Raw genomic sequence first — 20,905 nt, 5'->3', positions numbered from 1 at the left:
TCCATGGGTACGACAAGCAGGTGACTCTGGTCCCATTGCCAACGAAAAATTTCACCAGCCTAACCTTTCACACATGGTTCAAAAGGTCGTCTTCAATGACAGACAATCTGTGCATCAGCATGCGTGCATTTTTAAGCTTTCTCCCATACCAATCATCACACGATAAAGAACTTCATGATAGAGTGCTTAGCAGTAGCACAATTCTTGCGGTCCTCTTCCCCGAACTTTATAAATGTGAGCTTGAATTTTGTCATGCATCTAATTATTGCAGCCCATCGCAAGAGAACAGTGAAAACGTGATGAACAGATGGTGAAACCTCAACTTTCAAAATAAACAAAGCGCACATTGCGGGGCGGATGCCGAGAAGAAGAAAAACAGTCAGCGTCAAAAGCTCTTGCAAATAAATCCAGAAAATTAGTTTTAGAAAAGTATGCGAAAAGCTTGCCGACGTTACAAGCAGATCGTTAGCATTCGTCACTCAATGGGAGCCCGAAGAGAATAGAGGTTAGTGTACAATGCATGCGGAACGTGAATGCAAAGCTTTGTGTTGCACTGTTCGAAAACTCTCTAGTGTCCATGCCGTTATACAAGCGTGCAGTGACAAGGTGAAAAAAATGGGGCAATGGAGCACACGCTCGAACAGCAACAGGTTAGGGTGTTCAGATCAAAGAGGTTACAAAAATTTCCTTGAGTGGAAGCTTCCAGTACAGTGAAACCACCGCCAGCCATCTTGTGGCGGGCAGGAAGGTGGCCACGTAATATATAGCGTGTTTCCGCAGCTATTTTTTCCGCAAATGATTGCATTAGAGAAGTAAAACTAGCCCACATACCCCAGAAGCTGATACACTGGCAGCATTTAAAAAGACCACAGGATGGTTTGTAAAGACCTAACTTCATCTTTCACAAGTTGCAGGTTTTGTTCCTTTGTCCTGTGGTGCAGCCTGATCTTAATGTAAAGCTCTAATATTTGCTCACTCATGTTGTAAATATGACTGTCCAACATGTCGACGTCAAAGAAATGTTCCAATTGTGAAAAGCACCTCTTTTCCATTCACTGAGCCAGCATCTCCAGCACTAGTAGTTTGGTATTGGCATAGTGTATATGTTCTTGAGGTGTTTAGTGAAAGCCTACAGGCGGCTTAGCCTTTTCTCAGCTGTTTCACACAGTAAACTGACACGTCTTCAAAAAAAATGAAAAAGTTAACCTCGAGCTTTTACAAGGAAAGCTGTTGTTTACATGCGCGCCACAGTTGTCTGCCGCGGCCGCTGCCAGTGCCCGTAACCGATATCACACGAAATAACAAAAAGAAACTAAATAAGACAAATTATCCAGTATTCTACCACAGAGTGATGTCGGTGCTCAAAAATCCTGTGCACAAAAACCCTATACTACACTATACATTGTCTTCATGTGCTAGTGTTTCAAGTGATAACTGATGTGCGTGCGATAAAGGAGAAAAGTGGTGACTGTATTCAATATATAAACGCTAAAGGGCTGGTACACCAACTCCGATATTTTTTCAAACATTTCAAGCAAATATGCGCATCATGTACAGAATCTCATCCCGATCAATAATTCTATACGTGACAGCACTAGTTTTGTGTTTGCGAACACTGCTGTCATGTTTCCTCTTCAAAAGGACTTCTTGATACAGATCAGGCGGAAGTGTGCAGCAGTTACGTGTGCTGTGGTATGGTTGAAAGTTGCACATGTTAAGTGGTGAGAGTTGCACCTAACAGCTTGTCGTTTTTAGAGCTCTCCCAAACCAACACTGAGACAGGTCAATAATGAGGAGCCTGTAACTAATTATCTGTTGCATGCTACAGCAAATGAAGTGTCGTGTTATGGCTAACAGGCCTCCAGTGACACAAAATGTTGGTGTCAATGCCCCTTTAAACTGGACAAAGGGGTATATACAACTTCACTAGTCGCTCACATGGCTGCGGCATCACACGTGCGTGGGTGCGCGCATTTGTTGTGAGAAATCTGTGCCTCTTGTAACTATCTTGCAACTACAATTGAGTTAAGTGAGGTAGAAATGAGCTTCAATCCCAATAGTTTGGACAGTGATGTTCTTTTGCGTCAGCCTGGGACATCGACAATCGTTCACCGGTTGGTTTCATTTATGACCTCAAGGGGTCTTCTCCACGGTGCATGCGTAGCTGCTGACCTTTGCACCCAATCTTAAACCTACTCTGGTAACGTGCCAAGTCTACAAATCTCAGCGGAGGTGACCAATATCGTCTGCTAAGATACATAAAAGTATGCTTGGATGCATATTTCAGAACGCTAATGTAGCGCCAACCTAGTTCACACATGGTAAGAAGTGACCCCTGAAGAACTGGTGATGTTCATTGGACTTCTGATTTATATAAGAATTGTTCACACTGCGGGCCACTATTCCTTTGAAACACCAGCAAGCTTTCCTGGAAAAAAAAAAACTTGCAAGAAGTGCGTGAGTGCAACAGTCACGAATCTCCAGACAACAATCGGCCAGGAGGAATAGATGAGGCGGGAGAGTTGAACAAACACATTTTAATTTCCCACTAATGTGACACACACACTATCCCAAAACAACTGCGAACGTATAAAAATGGGCACAGTAAATAAAACTAGCTCAAAACCAAGTTATCACATAGACAAGTAAAGGAGCGAGCAGCTAGGAAGTATGAAGTGATTATTGCTTTCGCACTCGCAGCATTCTGTGGCGATACATAAGGAGAGGCGTTGCGTAAAGCCCGAGTGTGAACTTCAGAGTCTGAGTCTTTCTTTGTAATAGAGCACGAGCTGCATTGTCAGTCACTTTAGAAGGCTCCGAGTTCGATGACCAGCCCATCGCACGCGCTTGAGCTGGTCAGCGCCATCTGCTAGGGACAGGACTTGGCTCAGACAAGGCCTACGGTGCGGTGTGCTCGATACACAAGTCGATTACACTTTCTGGCTGCTGCGGCTCGTTGTGACTCCCATGCGGTTCCTTGGACTCGTCCTCCAAAAAGCCGGAGTCTACTGTGCGATGCTATAGAACAAGAGCTGAAGCACCCGGAACACAAGCAGGCAACCCTCGGGACCAGCTCACGGTTGAACACCCAGGGCCCTTTTACACACGTCACATTCTCATTCATATCTTTGACGTCATCATTTTTTTCTTCTAGCCTTGCTGTTATATGCCCCACAATGCTTGCAGTCTTCTTCTTTTATCGCATTCATCCTGTCACCTACTACACTCAAAGACGGATATATCGAACTCGATGGGGATCGCGAATTAGTTCGATATATGAAAAATTCGATATAAAAAATAGAGGCCTTGAGAGCTTACCTGCAGTGGATCATCACCTACAATAGGCGCATTCAAGAATGACAACTAATTCCGGACACAAGCCGCAATGGAATGATTTATTTTCATGAAAAAAAAAATCGCTAAGCTCAGCCTGCTTCTTCGTTTTTGAAATGTTGAAGCCACTAGTCTCAATCTTATCAAGGCTGTCTAGGTGCGACAGCCCGGTTCCCTCTATGTGGCCGATACAACGGCGACTGATGCCAAATGCTGCCTCCACTTCAGCGGCAGGTACGTGCCCGTAGCCAGCGCCTCGTCCGGAAGATCCTGGACATTGGAGTCTGCTTCCACGAAGTCGTCCGCAGACACTTCGTGTGGTACTGCTGCCGGGAAGCGGGACGACAACTCGCGAAACACGTCGTCTAGGCGCTCGTGGTCATCCTGCGTCAGCCTGCGTTGCAGAAGCTCTTGACCACTGCGCCCGTTTTTGTCTCCCCAGGCATTGAAGATCTCCACGGGAGAAAACTTCGTGGAGATTTCCGGCCACTCCTTCGTCATCCACTGCTGGGCGTCCTGGCTGCTGACAGCTTCGCTCTCCCCAGAATTGGTTTTGCCAATGATGTTGTAGCGCTCTTAAATCAGTGAAGCCACCCACTGTTGTCGGCGAAGTTGTTTCACCGAGTGCAGCAGCAGACCATTTGGCCTTGGCAATCAGCATCGGACCATCCACCAAAATGTTCTTCGTGCGCGCACTTCTAAAAACTAGGCATACAGTGCATTTTCTGCATTCCCATGGGCAGAAGCGAGCAAATGACAGGCTCCAGACATTACCTGCTCCGCCTTTTTTGCCTTGATATCTGCCTTGTTTTTCGACAAGGTACTCGGAGTGCTCCATGGTACCCGAAGTCGTCCGCGACGATCAAACATTTCTCGCCCACCTCAACACACTGAATAGCCCTCAACTTCGTCGCAAAGTCAAGGGCCTTGTGCTTTTTGATGCTGGCCAAAACTACACAAGAAGTGCCGTTGTCACATAGGATGGAGGCGCGGCACAAAGGTCCCAGAGTCTCATGTAACTAATCAACCCATCATCATCCATACATCTGTCCCCGCACTTCCTCCCCCCCCAGGGTCGTGTGAGGGGGAAGTTTTGTTTCAGGCAGACGGCCATACCCTGGCAAGGGGGCCACGGCTCGGTGCCAGGCGCCAAGCAGACGTGGCCCGCCTCCTGTCGTAAAAGCCAACGAGACCCGACAAAGGGACTACTCTTCGGTGAAGCAACTTCGGTCGCGACGCACCAAGTGAATATACCCTGGCAAGGTGGGCTATTGCAGCGCATAGGGCACGCTGCGGTCATGGCCAGCCTCCTGACCGTTAAGGCCCAGCGAGACTCGAAGGGGCTATCCTTCGGCACGGCGACTCTCGGCGCTGCACGTGAAGCGGACATACTCAAACACGTGACAACGTGACTGCCCTTCGGCGCAGTAACTTCAGTCACCACAATTAAAGTGGACGTGCCCTCATATTGTTGCGTGGCTGAGAGCCTGCGACGTCCCCTTCGGACGGATGGGCTATCGATCGGTGCAAGGCGCTTTGCGGTCACGGCCCGTCTTTACCACTAGGGCACAGTGAGATACAATCCGTCTTTTGGGGACGACGGGACTACTCTTTGGTCACTGCATGTAAACCAAATGTACCCTAGGAAACAAGCACGGCTAGCCGGCTTAGTCCTTCGCAAAGAAAGGAACCACCCTTTGCCCCGGCGAGTAGAGTCGCCGGGCATGAAGGAGGGGTCAACAACGGACCTTGCGTGTAAAGCCCGATAATGCGACAGAATCCCCGTAGCACACGCAAAGGTTGAGGGAGCAACCACACAAACTAAACTCGAGGTGACCGGCTCACTGGGCCTAGTCGTAAAAACTTAGAGAATGCCATCATTAAAAATTGATGTGTATCTGCCCTCCTGACTCACTAAAATACTGCTGATGATTGATTGATTGATATGTGGGGTTTAACGTCCCAAAACCATCATATGATTATGAGAGATGCCGTAGTGGAGGGCTCCAGAAATTTCGACCACCTCGGGTTCTTTAATGTGCACCCAAATCTGAGCGCACGAGCCTACAACATTTCTGCCTCCATCGGAAATGCAGCCGCCGCAGCTGGGATTCGAACCCACCACCTGCGGGTCATCAGCCGAATACCTTAGTCACTAGACCACCGCGGCGGGGCACTAAAATACTGCTGGACAGTGCCACATCACATAAAACTTCTTTGCACCTAGGCCCTGCCACACTCTCTGTAGAATGAACCAGACCTCCTTTTGTACTTTTGCGAATACCTCATGAAGCCTGGGTCGCTTCCCATCAAAAACGGCACAACACCATGCCACCCATACTTGGTAGGAGCACTCAACAAGCAGAAGCACGTACTGCTTCGAGAAGTTGACAATTCAAGCACAGCGACTTTGCACATCACGCACGCAAAAGAGAAATGCTGCACATGCAGGGGTACCTACGTAGGTGACGCAACAACGGAAGCAACAAAGCGCTCGCAAGGCGATGGCTACTTGCAAGGGCAACAGCAAAAGGCACGAGCTGTGGTTGGCTGATCATAACTCGCAAAACAGCAACAAAAAATACAAAAAAAGGTGACAAAAAGAGGATGGCAGCTCATTCGTGCCTGCTCTCCGAGTCGACGGGTACGCCGTGAAAGCATGAGAGAGAGAAAATGAAACGAAAAAAAAAAGTCATTCCAAGTTAAAGGTTGAGCAGACCGAGCCCTCTCGCTCTTACCTTTTTTCGAGCGTTTCAGGTTTTGGCGGAGACGTGGTGCCATGCGGAGGTCGCCGGGTGCTACGAGTGCCAAAGCGTCCCTTTAACTCGCACGCGGGGATCGCCAGGGGGGGGGGGGCGAGTGCCGAACCGCACCTTCAAGCTCGCTTGGCGTTCGATATATCCGAAGGTGGGTAAAAATACCGTTTGATGTAAACGAGCGAATTTCTATACTTTCACAAAGGAAATTTCAAGGGGATAACTTACGAGTTCGATATACTCATAAATCTAATATATGTGAGTTCGATATTTATTCATTTATTTTATTTATTTATACATACTGCAGCCCGAATTGGGCTATCGCAGGAGTGGGTTTGCTATACATCAGCACACACAAGAATACAACTCTTAACAGGAATAGAACCCTTAATAAACAAATTCCAAATCAATACATTCAAGCAAGAAATTACAACTCTTAATAAACAAATCGCAAATCAATACATTCATGCGAGAAATCTTCTAAAGGCAATGATCTAGTTGACCCAGGCAATACATTCGAATCATTTTCCTATAGTGTGTGGAAAAAAGCTGAATTTAAATAGGTTAGTACGTGGATGAAATGGTGTCAGGTTGAGTTTGTGGCTATTCCTTGTGGGTTTCAGTTTATCAGGAGACAGATATTCGTTAGTTAATGCGTAACGTGGGGTATTAACAAGAATATGCAGCAACTTTAGGCATTCGAGCTCGCGTCGCTCGGACAGGGTTTGCAGACCTAGCGTAGCAAGTTGAGAGGAGGTTGAGAAATTTCAGTCGTAACGGTGGAAAATGTAACGGATGGCTTTCTTCTGAACGGATTTTAGTGGGCTGATGTCCGATTTTTTATGAGGGTTCCATACGGGGCAGGCATATTTGAGGATGGGACGGATGAGCGATTTATACGTTAGCAACTATATAACCGTGTTTGTATATAAAACTACCACTATGTCTCACAAAAAAAAAAAAAAGAAATGCTTCACTGCATGGCACAGGCAGTAAAACAGTACCTTGTTTCAGAATTTTTCTTATATAATGCATTATGTAAAACATAATTATACATAAAACATAATTATACATTATGTAAAACATTTATGAATAATTTAAACGATTCTGGGTTCTTTATTTCCAAAATACATATTCTGAATTTTTTTGTTTTGAATGTTTGTATAAATATAGTGTTTTTTTTTTTAGTGCATTAATCACTTCGCAGCAAGAAATACACTTTCATGTTTTTCTTAGAACAGTATGAATAGCAAAAGTTTTGGAGTGAAGCAAATCAAAATATTTAAGAGTGAGTGCGAATCAAATCAAATATTTTTCTAATATTTCTAGAAAGTTTCTAGAATATTGTTCGATTAGTTTGAAGCTAAATCTCTTAAAAAAAGAACCTGGACAGGATTCCTAAGAATAATTTTATGAGATAGCAACATGGAAGTGTTTTTTTTTTTTTCGCTAGGTTGATGGAGTGCTGGTGAGATGTTGTTTCAGAGTAGTCTAATAGAGTGAGGCGATGCAGAGGCCAAATTTTATTTACGTTCATGATGAAACAAGCGCTAAAATTACACTCAGAGAGGATACAGACAAGCGCTTACTAGCAACTGAAAACTTTATTCAGAAGTGAACACTAATAAATACATAACACGCATGTACATCATTTCCAACCTCCTCCTGTCATCATCAACAACGTCATATACAAAATAATCACTCCCATAATCAATGGCACACAACCGGAAACAACCACGTGTCAAGAACTAAGAAAAGAAAACGTAAAAAAAAATGCGCCTGGTTATGTAGCATCCAAAAAAGCAAATTCCGCATCTCTTAGTAGAAGAAATGCTTGACTGAGAACTGTCAGCTCCTTTCCTAAATCTATACGCTTCGATTATTTCTCTCGTTGTTCACTTCTTGTGGCTATCAATTATCCGTATGTCTGCGAATTTCGGTTGGCAGATGCACTACTTGCAGTGCATCGCTAAGTGTGAGTTAGGGGCCCCTTTTAGTGAACTCTCATGTTCATGAAGGCACACATTCAGGCACCGACCCGTCTGACGGACGTATTCCTTTCCATATTTGAAAGGAGTTCCGTATACATCTTTTTTGCACTCAACGTACCTCCTGCCATGGTTTATGCTACATCTGTCCGATTCCCATTCCTTTCTTGTTGGCTAGCCTTTCTACTGCTGGGCAAATCTTCGATAATTTGTTTTCAGCTGAAAAGACAACCCCCACGCCCTATTTTAAAGCAACTTTTTTCAACCGATGTGAAATGTTGTGCTGATACGGGATGACCACTGTCCGCTCTTTCTCACCCTAAACTTGTCTCCCCTTTTCCCGTGTGCCAATCATTGTATTTTTCCCTTCCCGTCGATTCTTCTCACAGGCCAATAGGATACAATTATCTCGGTAACCAGCTCCCCTCAAGCGCTTGATCTGCGCGTAAATGCTCTCATTCATTGAGTGTATGCACAATTTCATGAAAGCAGCTTTGATGCAAGAAGTTGCGATCCCATTCTTTACTATCTTCGAATGGGCCGAATGATAGCTCAGCCATAGTTTTTTCGATCTAAGGTCTAACACGTGTGAAAAGAAGACAACTTCATTTTTAGGTCCAGAAATTGAATGCATCGTTCCTTTGGCACTTCAAAGGTAAACTGTAAACCACACCCGTTTTTCTTTAAACTTTTCAAAACAGTCACAAACGTGCTCATACCAGGATATTATTTTACCAAAACGAGGTAGTCACAGTGTTGTGAACAACACATTACACGTGAGAGGCAAACATGCTATTTCCTTACCTCAGGAACACATGCTATTTCTTTCAACTTCTGTGGAAGCCTAATTGATGTGGAGAAGGTTGTGGAGTTCCAAATCTGCCTCGGAGACGTCACTATATAAGAACATCTGAAATTTTGGATACTAATAATCTTTGGCATCCAATATTATGAACTTCCTGCTAAAAGTTCAGGTTCACAACAGTATCAATTGAGCCCCCACCTCTACCACACCCAGGGCCGTACCCAGGAATTTTTTTCGGGGGGGGGGGGGAGGGGGGGTCACGTGCAGAACGGCTGCCATTTTTTAAGATTTATACTGGCTTATTTTCGTGAATAAAACAAGTACATCGCTTACTTGTAATAATTCGATGGTACTTTTCAATTATTTGTACCCAAGTAAAGAAATTGGTATGTCAACCTCAAATTCTGGTTAAAGCAAGAAATAAGTTTGGACAATAGCACCACCAAAGCCGGGGAGACACCGCGACCAACGGCTCCTGATGAAGTAACACAACGTAACCGCGGTACAAAAACGGTATGTATGTGTTACAAGCTGCCACTCTAGCGTCGCCAGCGCGAAGTCGGCGACGGGAATGGCAGCAGGTTAGGTCGTTCCGTACGTAAGCAGAAACAGTGAAAAGATCAGAGACGTATGAGGGGAAAAACAAAACTCTAGTGATATTGTAGCACTGCAGAGGAATCTAGGAATATTGCAGAGGAATCTAGTACAACACTTAATATAAACTAACAAAATACATATAAAATAAATAAATCAGCTTACAAGAGAGAAGTATTACAAACTACACAAAACTAACCAACAATAAAACTACAGATGAGAAAGTCCGAAGGTATAAGCAGCTGAAGGGATACCTGTGATGACCGGCAGCGTTGAGTCCACGACGATCGGATGCGAGAAGTCAGAGAGAGTTCTGGCACAACTGCAATGTCGGCGGTGTTGCAGCGCAGATGTTTCCGGGAGGCTAGTGCTTGAAGCCGATCTCGGGCAGGTTGAGCTTACTTGAGATTCAAGTACTGATGCCTACGTTACAGACGTTAATTTCGCGTCACAACTAGACGAATGGCTAAGTTTAGGTGGCCAGCCAACACGGAGCCACAACCACTTAAGGGATACTTCTTGATCTCCTTCTACACCATGTTGGTCAGCAATTAGACTGCTTAGCAAGGCGAAATCCTGCTCTTAAATCAACCTCCGTGTCCCCTTATTCTCGTCCTGGGGGAAAAGAGGCCTGTACATGGGTCCAATCATGCACGTTTCATTGTTAGAAACCCCACACTAAAAATATATTGACCACGTCCCCTTTTAATTAGGAGAGGGTCCTCAACTGAGCGAGAGTGACAACCTGTTGGGGTTCTCTCATACGGCTTGTCCACAAGCAGTTTTGCCCGTGGGAATGGTCAGTTTCCTTCGTTTCAGCCGGTGCGTCTTGCAGTCTACAGCTAGTTTGAAGTGCATCGCGGCCTTTGACGACCCTGCTGACGCCACCAAAGGTACAAAGGATCAAACATCGGCGACTAACGTTTGAAGAAGAACACCCCATTCGGTACTTCCCTGCACTAAAGGCCAGTCTTTTCATGAGCGAACGGTTCCACAGGTCAGCGGGGGAGTGCGGCGCCCGTTAATTTGCCATTACGCCGGGCCGCAAAAATGGCGGTCAGAGACAGCATGTATGCAAGCAAACAAACAAGTCGCCCGACATTCCGATCTTCTTGTTACCGTTCGCACATTCTGCTTGCTGGATAGTTTCCTCGTAATTGCGAAAAGATAGAAGGGTTGAACCTTGGGCTAGCTGGGTTTAGCTTTTAATCGACTCTTGAAACATAGAGGGAAGTTTAAACGAGGAAGTTTTTCCTTCTCGGCAACTTGCAAAATTCTCTGAAGACTTGTTCTGGGGTCACTTGAAGTTCTCGATGGATGCTGAGCAGTGCTAGTTCGGTCAATCTGTCGTTGTTCATATGAGTTCGAAGATAGCTCTTCAGCCTTCTCAGTGTGGAAAAAGTCCGTTCCGGGGTCGACGTCGACACGGGTAGTCACCAGGATAAAAAGTAGGCTGTGGATTGATGTTCGGAAAAAAGTCGCGGTTGCACATCTCTAAGGCCTGTAAAGCACAAGCTGAGCGATTCTTTTCTTCAATCTAGCAGCATTTGTTCACCCACAGTGTGAACTCTGCTTCGATAACATTAGCCGAAGGAATGTCGCCAAGGTAAAACTGCACTGCATCATCAATATCAGAAAGGCTAGCCGATGCGCAGAATTTCGGCAGCAGCATGTTAAGGCCAACCACGACTTTCTTATGGGCATCGAACCGGTCTCTTAATTGATTTTTGAAGTCAGCCAGCAAAGGCAAATACACATTCCTCCGGTAGTACTCTTCGGGAGTAGCAGAAGGTACGTTGCTTCTTTGCATCTCCCTTCTAGTGATGCGTGGTAGGGCCTTCTCAACATTTGTGATCTTCAGCAAAGAGAGCGACTTCAGAAAAATCTTATTAAATTCCGTTTCCGCACTAGCCCTTTTTGTGGAAAGAACGTCTATAACATTCTTTACGTGATCGCACGCTTGAGCCAAGTCACAGTCAATTTTTGAAGAAACTTGCAAAGTGGCAGTGTCAAAGAGAAGAGGTCGCTACAGATCTGAAGCCAAACGACAAACTCGGGCTTCGTAATAGTATTGAGCAGTTGAGAAGCTTTTGATGAAGTATCAGATGACGCGGCCTCTTCTTCCAAATATTCGAGGAATTGTACAATAGGCACGTACAGTTCAAGAAAACGGTGAAGTGTATCGTGACTCTCTACCCACCTTGTTTGGCAAAAGGAGAGAACTGATTTTCTTTTTCTTGTGTTAAATCTTCTACTTTGTCTCGCAGTTGGTTCGTCCTCTGTGGCGAAGCTCTCACAAACGTACAGGTTGAGGATAGAGTTCCCAAACAGTTGCGGATGCTGGGGAGTTTGCATGCGAGAAGCAGAGCAAGGTTCAACGAGTGGGCGCTACAATGCACGTACAACGCTTTGGGCGCTGTTTCACGAATGAAGGCTTGAACACCGTTAAGGTGGCCGCTCATTGACGCCGCGCCGTCGTATCTTTGCCCGCAAAGTAGGATCAGGCCAAAGCCATGAAATCTAAGGCTGTTCAGGATTGTGCTCGCCAGCGCCTTGCCAGTGAGATCGTACACGGGAACGAAATCTACAAAATCTTCTTTAAGAATGGGCACTCCCGACGTGTCGTGTCCAACGTACCTTACACATAGGGAAATGTGGGCGGTGTGAGATATATCAGCGGCCTCGTCAGCTAGAACTGAAAACACGAATTTAAGTTGACGTTTTCCACTATCTTTCTTTGTATGATTTTACAACAGAGGGTGATCAACTCATTTTGAATTTTTGGGCTCGTGTACAGCGCATTCGCCGGAGATGTTTCCATGTGAGCTCTCAAGGCGGCATCTCTACATTTTGCTCTCATCCTAAGCATTGCGCAGAAATTTTCATCATTTTTGAATGGCAGCACTTCAGACATATTTATCGGACCAGAGTCGTCTGTGCCGCGGAGCAGTACTTCTTGCCTGCCACAGAAAAGGATTGTTTCTATTATTGGCAGCAAGTTCTTGTGGTTTTCTTCCGCCTGCTTTTTAAGGCCGTGGTCAAGTTGTGTTAAGATGTCATGCTGTGAGCGGGACCGGACTGCTAAAAAGTTCTCCGATAGCGTTGTTGACAAGGCGTGATAACTGCTGGATGCGTGGCTCTTAAAGGCGTCCATGGCTTTCTTGTAATTGGTGAACTCCTTAGTTACAAAACAGCCCAAGTGCTGGAGCTCCCCTTTTCCTGCACACTCGCTTGCAAAGACTATGCAATATTTGCATAATGCTCCTTGAAGCTTCTCTGAATAAACAAGCCATGGGTAACGATCTACCCAGTGAGGTTGGAACTTCAGATTCCTTTTCCCTGTGGCTGGATGATAATAGCCGGAGGGGTCCACGGATTGAGCAGCAGCTTCTCCATCGTCTCTGGACCATTTACATTATTGCTTTTCGAGACAGTCCCAAGTCCAAAATATTCGCACTCGTCGCACAGAGGGGAGACGAACCAGAATGTGTAGGCGCCATGCCACTCACCTTCCTTGGGCATTGCCCAGTGGTAAAGGCGTCACTTTGCCCAGCGTTGACTGTAGAACAAAGATCACTTGGAGTTGCACTGCGGCCACCATCATTTCCCGGGGGCGCATGGGTGTCTTGCTTGTGTTCGTTCACAGGTGATTCATATAAACCGGTGCATTCTCCTGAGTCGCTACAGAAGTTCGGACGCGCTTGGCTTTCCACCAGTGCTGAGGAGGGCGAAGTATTATCCTTCGAAGGAGGCGGTTCTTCTACGTCCGCTTCATTGATTCGAACTTTCTTGAAGTAAGACGCAAGACTCCTTTGCTTCGTTGTTGCAGAGTGTCTTTTCATTTTGCTGCCGCAATCCTGTGCACGCACACAGAAGAGGCCAGTGGCTCTAAAAAGACGTTTGCGACTGCTTCGACTGCCTGGCGTGAATGGCGGGCCATGTTTTCTTCCTCTCTTATCCACTTTACAGTGGCTAGAATGTAGAAGCGTGATGAACGCGCCGGCTCCCGCGTGGCACATGTGTTTTCTGAACGCCGCTACAGCTGGTGCGCATGCAGGCCCATTATTGTACTCCAGCTGCAGCAAACTGGATTAACACTACTTAAAGACCTTTTCACAGAAGACTCCATGGGCACTGCATACTCCCCTTAATATACGTGAACCCCCAAGAATGCACTGCCGAGATATTTGCACTCCCGTGGTACAGTCCAGAAAGGAGGTGTTGCTCCGTTTCTGTGAAAAAGTCACCTTTTCACAGACGGCTCCCTGGGCGCCTGCATAATTCTCTCTGGGCTGCGCTAATTAAATAGCCATGACCCCCCAATAATGCACTTTGTAGGCTGTGACGTCAGCCTCTGTACTCCCGCGCGCAGCCCAGCTTGGCGGCGTTTTTTTTTTCTCCTGTGAAAGTTGACTGCTGGTGCCGGATTGTGTGCGGCTGTATCCTCGCTTTGTGCGCTTTGTAGGGAGGCGCATATACCTTCCGTGTACAGAAGAGGTAGATTTCCTTGCGTGTGGTTAAGGTTGTTCGAAGTTGCTCGGATATGCCAGTCTTTCAGTAGATGTCATCTTCGATGATTCGTTTCGGTGGCGAGGACTACAGTTTGAGAAAAGTTTGCCCTGCAGCCTGCGTCCTCAGAATGCGCCGCTGAGTTTTTCCGCTTAGGGGTTTCGTTCCCTGGCAAATTTGCGCATGTCGTGTTGGTGTTGCCATTGCTGTCGAACTGTTTAACTTCACAGAAGTAGACGCGCTTTTCGTAGAAACCCAAAGCCGACACGTGCGGTCTGCACAGACGGATAACTTCTCCAGCGGCAATGCACAAGGAAAGCATCTGGAATCAATAAAGGAGCTACTACGGTGTGAAAGACGAAAAAAAAAAAAACTCGAAGGAACGCAAGGGCGAAGTGCAAAGCTGTACAAATACGGCAGGTGCACGTGCGGGGCAGGGAGTGCTGAGGTGTTCTGGTAAAAGGGTAGGTTTGAAGAAAAAAAAAAGAGGGAAACAATGCCAGGAAAGTTGCAGTGTAACTTTGGCAGCTGGTGGTCACTGTGAAGGCGCGTAAATATTTTAGTATCACCCAAAAAGTTAAAGCATCAAAAAATTTAGGGGGGGGGTCAGAACCCCCTCAACCCTCCCTAGTTACGGGCCTGACCACACCAATCATTTCCATGTTGAAACCAACATTTATTTGAGCCAATACATCTGCGAATGTAGCGTAGCCTGAAAAGACAGCTTTATTGCAATACGAAAGTGTGCTGTGGCGGAGCATATCAAAAATCTGAAGGGGCTACTATATATTAATCTGTCGTTGACCCTATATATTTGTTTTTATGAAATTCGATTAATTTCAAGCAATAGTACGAAAATATAGTGAGGTGAAGCATATTAACAATCTAAAGAGGTATTTTCAAATTGGACATTCACTGCATGTCTTTGGAAAGGTCGAATAGTTAGAATAGTAAAATTTCAGATTGAATCGAATCGAATAGCAAACACGTGAGGTGCAGTCACAGAGCCCGTGGGATCTGTGACTGCACCTTAACGCAGCCATTCAAACCGCTAATATTTGCGATGCAGACAATCTTCCGTATGATCACCAGCCAGCTACTGCTAACCTCAGTGCACATCTTTGCCGGTGCGTCATCGGGGTACGCACTGCCGTGCTTTGCAACGGCGTCAGGATGCTACCACCCGTCACTCGTCAACAGTCGACCCGGGATAATCTTGCCGCCAGAGGAGCAGTGGCTACTGGAACCCAAAGCATTGTGGACGGCCACATCATCATCGACATCAAGAGCTTCGCTGCATATAAAAGCGCACCTGCCACCAACACCGCCCGTGGGCTCTGTGACTGCACCTCAACGCAGCCATCTAACCCGCTAATCTTTGCAATGCAGGTTAGTAAATCCTACGCGCTGTTTGCAAAAAATCTAGCAATTACGTCTTGGTGCAGTTGCCGAGCCCACGGTGCTGTCTCACCATTGCCGCCGAATGTGTTTCCGTTATTCATTCCTTGTTGATGTTGTCAGGAGATGTGGAAACTAACCCTGGCCTTGGCGGAAACGATGCCGTGTTGACAGAACTTGAGAAAATAGCCGCAGCCCAATCCAATGTAATTACCGAAGTACAGAGCCTCAAATCTGAGCTAAACACTACTGATAGAACATTAACGGATTTACGCAAACGGATGGCCGACCTAGAAGCACACTACCAGGCCCTTATTCCTATCCAAAACGACATCGAAAAAATGCAGGCAGACACAAGCAGCATGTCTCACAAGATCGAGGAGTTAGAAGACCGCCTAGACGATGGGGAAAATTGATCACGTCGAAATAGCCTCATCTTTTATGGCATCTCCGACCCTACTGACAGCGAAACATGGAACGATTCCGAAAAAATAATTATCGATTTCGGACATAATAATCTAGGAATAACCGTAGGACCTCATAACTTCGAAAGAGCTCATCACCTTGGTCATCATTCGCTCGGTAAAAATCGTCCCGTAATCGTGAAATTCGCATGTTACAAAACAAAGAACTCGATCCTATCAAATGGCCGGAAATTAAGAAATACTAACTTTAGCATTGGAGAGGACTTTTCGCTCTCCATTCGACACGCATGAAAACAATTAATAGCATTTGCCAAGGCTAAGTCTGCTAAGTTCTCCTTGCGGTATAAAACCCTGCACAGCGGTCCGAAACCTTATATTTTTGATAAATTGTCTAGGGTAGTTAAAGAAATCGCATAGCAATCGTCCTGTCAACATGTACCTACAAACCGACAACGCCCGGCACTTGCCGAACCACTCTCATTTTCCGTAATATTTACTAACATCTGCAGTTTCCTTCCAAAGCGCGAACTCTTATCAAACATTGTTTTGTCATCCGGAAGCAATATGCTGGTATTAACTGAAACTTGGCTCAACGATAACATTTCAGACACTGAAATTCTGACTGACTTACCTGAATTCCGCGTGTATTGTAGCTACTGAAAGTGTACTCGAGGGGGTGGTATTTTGGTCGCAATTCACCAAGGTATATTATGTTCCGTTGTACACGTCACATCCAACATTGAATCATTATGGCTCATTTGTCACGCTCCTCCCCTAACAGTACTTCTTGGTGTTTGTTATAGGCCACCGCATACTAATCCAGACTTCTGTAGGCACCTAAACAATAGCCTAAGGCAACTTCTTGCCACTTACCCCAATGCTCGCATCCTTCTCTTTGGTGACTTCAATTACCCGAACATCGAATGGCATAACCTAGGCATTTCCTCATTATTATGTCATGGAGAGGCTAAAAACTTCATTGACGTATGTTTAAATTTTAACCTGAGTCAGTTAGTCTTGGAACCAACACGCGTTACGCAAGAAACAGCAAACATCCTAGACCTAATAATAACTAACAGTCCTGAGAACCTTTCATCTATCAGTTATCTCCCAGAAATCAGGGACCATAAAATCATACGTGCCCTATTCTCATTCAGTTCCGCTCCAAAGTACACATCCCCCAAAAAAATATGCCTTTACAACCGGGGAAACTACAATGCAATAACTGAAGACCTTAACACCTTTTTTTCTGAGTACAAATCAGTGTTTCCCACTCGCACAATACATGAAAATTGGTCAATATTCAAAAATAAATTAAGTGTGCTCACTAACGTGTTCATTCCAAGGGTTACCTTTCATACTAACCACAATAAGTCATGGTTTTCTGTATGTTTAAAATGGCTGGGAAATAAAAAGAAACAGCTGTTCCGTTCGGCCAAACGTTGCGAGACCCGGAGTGACTGGGATAAATACTTGGAAGTTAAAAAATCATATCTAGTTGAGATCCGGAAGGCCAAGCATAAATTTTATCACGATGACTTACCAAAGCTACTAACCAGCAACCCCAGGAAATTTTGGCAACTTTTAAATCCAAAGCAGACTCACGACATCACACTGACTAACAACGCACACAAACCAGTGACAGACCATGAATGTGGAGAAATATTTAACACCGCATTCGCATCTGTCTTTACTCAAGAGCTTGACGCACCTTCACAGTCACCATCAGTTAACATCGAAGCATTCATGCCAACTATCTCGTTTTTCGAAGAAGGCATTGCGTCCGTAATCGATAAAATGAAGCTTTCATCATCAGCCGGTATGCACTCAATTAGTTCTAAGCTACTGAAGAATCGTAAATCAATTCGTGCCGCCTATTTATCTTTGATTTTTTGACAGTCACTCACCACAGGAATCATTCCAGATGACTGGAAAACGGGGAAGATCGTTCCAGTGTACAAATCAGGTAACAGAGACTCACCCTTGAACTACCGCCCCATTTCATTAACTAGTGTACCCTGTAAAATCATGGAACACGTCATTTACTCTCAAATCACAAGTTTCTTGAACTCATGTAATTTTTTCATCAATCACAACACGGATTTTGTAAAGGTCTCTCCTGCGAAACACAATTAGCGCTCTTTCTTCACGACTTGCACACTAACCTAGACCGTAACATACAGACTGATGTAATTTTTCTAGACCACGCGAAAGCTTTCGATAAAGTTCCTCACCGCCGCCTTTTGCTAAAACTTTCACACCTGCACCTAGACCCTAACATTCTTCGTTGCATTGAACAGTTTCTCACTAACCGTTTTCAGTCAGTGTTTGTTAATGGTCACCTATCTAACTCTCTCCCAGTCAACATTCTTCGTTGCATTGAACAGTTTCTCACTAACTGTTTTCAGTCAGTGTTTGTTAATGGTCACCTATCTAACTCTCTCCCAGTCACATCAGGCGTTCCCCAAGGATCTGTCCTTGATCCCCGTCTATTCCTAATATATATTAACGACTTGCCCGATCATGTATCCTGCTGCATTCGCATGTTCACGGATGACTGTGCCATTTATCACACTATCAGTAACCAGCATGATCACCTGTACCTCCAAACCAATCTTAACAGCGTGCTTCATTGGTGTAACACATGATTGATAACCCTTCATCCTTCTAAATGTAAACTTGTGTCCTTTTCCTGTCGTCACAGCCCATATCGCTTCCAGTATTCCATCGTGAACACCGCAATTGCATCAGTACCATCTTATAAATATCTTGGAATAACCTTGTCTTATCATTTATCATGACATACCCACATCGCTAATGTAGTTTCAGCATCTAATAAAGCACTTGGTTTTCTCAAACGCCATCTCCGCCTAGCCCCCCTACATGTAAAATTATGTGCGTACAAATCTTTAATCGGACCGAAATTAGAATATGCATCTGCCATATGGAGCCCATATCAAACGTATTTAATCAATGCATTAGAAGCTGTACAAAACTGTGCTGCTAGATTCATTCACTTATCTTACTCATACGATATCAGTATTTCATCTTTGAAAGTGAAATCTGGACTGCCCCTTTCTTTTCGCCGCCGCACTGCAACTCTCGTGCTTTATCACAAATTGTTTCATTCTTCCCTCAATCAGCCACATTATATAGCAGCCGCAGCACGCATATCTCATCGAACCAGTCATCCATTTCAGGTTGCCCGCCCATCATCGCGCACCGCTGCTTTTTCTGCCTCGTTCTTTTTTCATTTCATTTCATTTCATTTCACTTTACTACCTTAAAGGTCCCCAGGGGACATTACATAAGGAGTGGGGTTACAAAAAATGTACAAAAAAAGCCATAAATTAGTTTGAAAAATGGCTTGTGACGCTATGCATAAATGTTGATGGACAGGTGATTGCTGCAATATGGTGGGGGAGGTCATTCCAGTCTTTTGCTGCACGAAGAAAAAATGAGGCAGCAAAAGTAACGGTGCGGGAACGTTGACGGGCAACTTGAAAGATATGGCCAATGCGATATGACCTGCGAAATGGGGGGGAAATGTAAGGTTCGATTGCAAGTGGACTGTGAAAAAGTTTATGAAACAAGCAAAGGGTGGCAATGCGGCGGCGGGAAGATAGAGGGGACAGGCCAATTTCTTCTTTTAAAGATGACACGCTAATGTGATAGGCATATGAGGAATGAATGAATCTAGTAGCACGGTTTTGATGTGATTCGAGTGCAGCAATGAGATACGCGTGTTGTGGGCTCCAAATTGACGATGCATATTCAAGCTTGCTTCTTACGAGGGACTGATATGCTAATAATTTTACATGGCGGGGTGTGTTGCGCAGATGACCTTTTAGGAAGCCGAGAGTACGATTAGCAGCTGCGATGATAGTCCGGATGTGCTCAGCCCAAGTTAGGTCACTGCACAAAGTTAGGCCAAGGTATTTGTAGGATTGCACAAGTTGAACAGGAGTGTTAGAGATTACGTAGAAAGTGGTGAGCGGGTTATGGCGACGCTGAAACGACACAAGTTTACATTTGTTAGGATTAAGTTCCATTTGCCACCGTTCACACCAACGCTTCACTTGGTTAATGTCACTTTGGAGGCTAATTTGATCAGATACATTCGTTACTGTGTGGTACAAAACGCAGTCATCAGCAAACATGCGTATGTTACAAGTTAAGTTCGTTGGTAGGTCATTAATATATATTAGAAATAACAAGGGGCCAAGGACAGAACAAGGGGCCAAGGACGGAGCAGCCACGGACAGGAACGGCCTCCCCCGGGACAACGCCAACATCGCCTCATCATCTGCCTTTTAAGACCGTATTATTGATCATCTTCAATGCTAAAACAACTTTTACTGCTTATTGTTAACCTAAATAAAACCCCACCCTTTACGTAATGCCCCTCCAAGAAAAGGGGGGGCCTTTAAGGTAATAAACTGAACTGAACTGAACTATTCAAAGAATACTCGAAATTTCGAATATTTGCTCATCCCGAATTGTTATATATACCACATTTTTCTAGAAGTATAGCTATTTTTAGGAAAGAGCATTCCATTATGCATAACTTCGTAGGTTACAATGCATGCTGGAGAACTGTTTAAAGAAGCAACAGACTTATTACCCATACCTACAAAAATGAACATTCTCTCATGGCAACCAAACAGTTAAGCAGAATGCATAGCACAGAACCGCACAAAGTAGAAGACAACGGGGTGGGTGCTGAAGTGATAAGGTTAAATTGGCAGATGCTGAAGTGATATAAATGATGATATACAATAGGCTCGCAGTAACTAAAGCCTGAAGGGATGAAAATTCTGTTCGACTGCTGTGAAGCTGCCAAGTAATGCATGAGGTGGCCAGGTTCCTCTCAAGCTTGCCTAGTCATCATTGCAACCTTGTTGCCAATAAACTCAAATCAATTATATGTTCAGTTTAGTAGGAGTACTGTTTACTGAGACAGGGTAGCAGAACTCCAGTATAAAACAAAATGGACCTGTTTCATTCAAGCAGCAAGAGATTTCTTTTTACTGAGAGTCTCATACATGTGAATACCACAAATCCAACAATCAAAACATAAGAACATAAATCAACCAA

General features: G+C 45.0%; 2 protein-coding genes across 13 annotated transcripts in view; both read right to left on the bottom strand.

Annotated features, from left to right (window-relative positions):
• Nucleotides 1-20,886, bottom strand: LOC142764733 (uncharacterized). The gene is made up of 2 exons (XM_075865262.1): nucleotides 5,675-20,886; nucleotides 1-5,412 (listed from the first exon to the last, which is right to left on the bottom strand). Exon 2 carries the CDS (start codon nucleotides 3,832-3,834, stop codon nucleotides 3,511-3,513), a length of 324 nt encoding a protein of 107 aa, XP_075721377.1. The 5' UTR covers nucleotides 3,835-5,412; nucleotides 5,675-20,886; the 3' UTR covers nucleotides 1-3,510.
• Nucleotides 1-20,905, bottom strand: part of LOC119167755 (uncharacterized) — a 595,822-nt gene that overhangs the window by 374,016 nt on the left and 200,901 nt on the right. The gene's annotated exons all lie outside the window — the stretch shown is intronic.

This window comes from Rhipicephalus microplus, chromosome 6 (genome assembly GCF_043290135.1).
Source record: "Rhipicephalus microplus isolate Deutch F79 chromosome 6, USDA_Rmic, whole genome shotgun sequence".
NCBI lineage: Eukaryota > Metazoa > Arthropoda > Arachnida > Ixodida > Ixodidae > Rhipicephalus > Rhipicephalus microplus.
Note: the sequence above shows the minus strand (reverse complement) of the source record. Positions and strands in the feature narration are given on the sequence as shown.